General features: G+C 52.6%; 1 protein-coding gene across 1 annotated transcript; it reads right to left on the reverse strand.

Annotated features, from left to right (window-relative positions):
* Positions 1-282: 282 nt before the first annotated feature.
* Positions 283-731, reverse strand: LOC306657196 (small ribosomal subunit protein eS12-like). The gene has a single exon (XM_079132964.1). It carries the CDS (start codon positions 686-688, stop codon positions 305-307), a length of 384 nt encoding a protein of 127 aa, XP_078989090.1. The 5' UTR covers positions 689-731; the 3' UTR covers positions 283-304.
* Between the last annotated feature and the right edge of the window lie 1,765 nt (positions 732-2,496).

Below are 2,496 nucleotides of genomic sequence, written 5' to 3' on the forward strand. Positions count from 1 at the left end.
ATAAATTACCCGGTCTCAGGCTTAGTTACAGCAACACAGAGTAGACTAAGACACTAGTTAAACTCTGCTTGAATGGGTTAATTCAATCCTCCAGTCAACCTTGGGAGATGGGTATTATTTTTTAATCATTCTCATTTTATAGCAGTGGAAACTGTGGTATAGGGAGGTTAAGTAACTTATGGGAAGGCATAAAACTAGTTACTGTGGAGCTCAGAATCATCTGGTGAAAAGTCTGGATCCACAGAGTTGCATTTTTTTTTTTTTTTTTTTTTTTTTTAGGAATATGAATGAAAACTTTATTTGCTCATTTCTTGCATTTGAAGTACTCTTCGCTAACATCCTTGGCCTGAGATTCTTTGCCATAGTGCTTAACCACTACACCACTGCAACCAACCACTTTACCGGGTTTGCCTTCTCGGTCAATTTTACAAAGTCCTACCCATTCTCCTAGTTTCTTAATAAGGTTGATTTGGTGCTCAGCACAAAGGGCCTCCACCAACGTGACATACATAGGCTCATTACAGTTGGATGCAAGTACACAAAGATGGGCCTGGCGCTTGTCTAAGGCTTTGGCAGCTTCGCGAATTCCATGTGCAAGGCCATCGTGGATGAGGGCTGTCTTCAGCACCTCTTGTAAAGCAGTATTGACGTCCATTACACCTCCAGCAGCAATGCCTTCTTCGGCCATGGCGGTGGGTTACGGGTGAAGCCGAATCTTGAACGGACCCGAGCCTCCAGAGTTGCATTCTTAGTACAGTCTTCCATGAGATGTCCCAAGACTAGGGGAGACTGGATAGTCAAAGAACAAAGGAAGACATCCAATCAAGTGTTAGTAGAAAAAAAGTTTGAATTTATAACTTGGGAATAAAGGAGAGAACAATAGGCAAAAAGGGAGACCAAATACAATAAATGTTGTCTCTATTTGATAAGAATCCCAGGAGCTCACCAGGCGGAGGGTGTCTATCTGGAAGGTAAGGTGTCTATCTGAGATACTTTTTTTCTTCCAGATGCTGGAGATTGAACTCAGGGGTGCTCTACCACTGAGCTCCCAGTCCTTCTTTATTTTGGGACAGAGTCTCAGTGAGTTGCACAGGCAGGCCTGCAACCTTCTATCCTGTCTCAGCTTCTGCGTATCTGGGATTACAGGGGTGCGTCACTGCAACACTAGTTAAGATGCTCAGCACTTTAGTCATGTTAGAAGACAGGACCTCCCTGTGAACCACCTACCCAATGAACCCCGACAAGCCATCTTCCTTTCAGGTGACCCTACCCTTCACCCCACCACTCACACAGGCTGGGAGAGCGGAATTCCTGAACCAGAGAACCTCATCCTTCATGGGGGCTCACTCCTGCTCACAAGCTCCCCTTCCTCTGCAAGTTTCCAGGAGCCCAGGAGCCCCTTGGAGGAGCCGGCTGAGGATTCCGGTGAACCTCTGACCCTCCAGCTCCCCCGTTCCGATCTGAGAGCCAGAACCGAGATGGACTTTTGGCCTCTGCCTTCTACAGAAAGCACAGCTCGGCCAGACCCAGAGCGGCGCATAAATCCTCGGGTAAGAGGCCAGAGCCCTGGCCCGGCCCCAGCAGCTGCCTCGCGCCCTGGAGCCGCGCCGGGTCCCACGGCGTGGTCCAGGCCCTCCGCTCACTTCCCGGGTCCGCGCGCCCCAAAGTTTGCGCGGTCTTTCCACGTTGGAAACCGGGGGTCGCCTCCTGCCTACGACTGCTTAGGGCCCAGGCGGCGCGCTCGGCGCACGGTTAGGAGGGCGCCGTGCGGGCGGCGCTGGGCTCTCCTCCCCCTGCCCTCCTCCCGTCCCTTCCTCCCTCTTCTCCTCTCTCCCAGCCCCCACTTCTTCCCCTCCCCCTCCTCGTCCCCTGCCCCTCTCACCCTCCCTTCTCCGGGTCCCTGCTCCCGCACCACCTCCTTCCCCTCCCTCAGGCGATCCGCGGGTGAAGGACCCTCGCCTCCCCGGGGAGCTGGAAACCACGGAGCTCGCCCCGGCAACGCTGCCAGCCTGTGTCCCGCCTTTTCCAGACCTAGAGAATGCAAAAACATCAAGCGGCACCGCCAAGCGGGTTAAAGGCTTTCGGAAAATAAGGCTTTTCACGCGAGTGGCTCCTCCCACAGGACAGTGGGAAATAAGAGGCGAGATTGCAACTCCTCGGAGAAAACGTCTGGATGCAGCTGGGGCTTGTGTCGCTGCGGCACGGTGGCGATGGCGTGGGAAGGACTAGGTGAAGGAGCAAGAGGCTGGGCTGTGCCCTGGGACTCTTCAGCGCAATTTGAGTGCCCTCGACGCCCCTGTGTGTGGACTCCAGGCCAACGAAGTGCGAGAACCATCAGTTGTAGTACCTTCCCATAGTGGGCTTCAGGCTTCACTAGACAACAGCAGAATCTGTGTGTTAGTTTGGGGGAAGGGATTACAATCCCCAAATCTAGAAATGTATAGCAAATATTCTGATTTGTCCAAAAAGCTAACTAATGTGTTCAAGAAACACACA

Source organism: Sciurus vulgaris (assembly GCF_902686455.1).
Source record: "Sciurus vulgaris genome assembly, chromosome: 3".
Lineage (NCBI taxonomy): Eukaryota > Metazoa > Chordata > Mammalia > Rodentia > Sciuridae > Sciurus > Sciurus vulgaris.

Coding starts and splice junctions, on each gene's coding strand:
- LOC306657196 (XM_079132964.1), bottom strand. CDS start 688: ATGGCCGAAGAAGGCATTGCTGCTGGAGGTGTAATGGACGTCAATACT.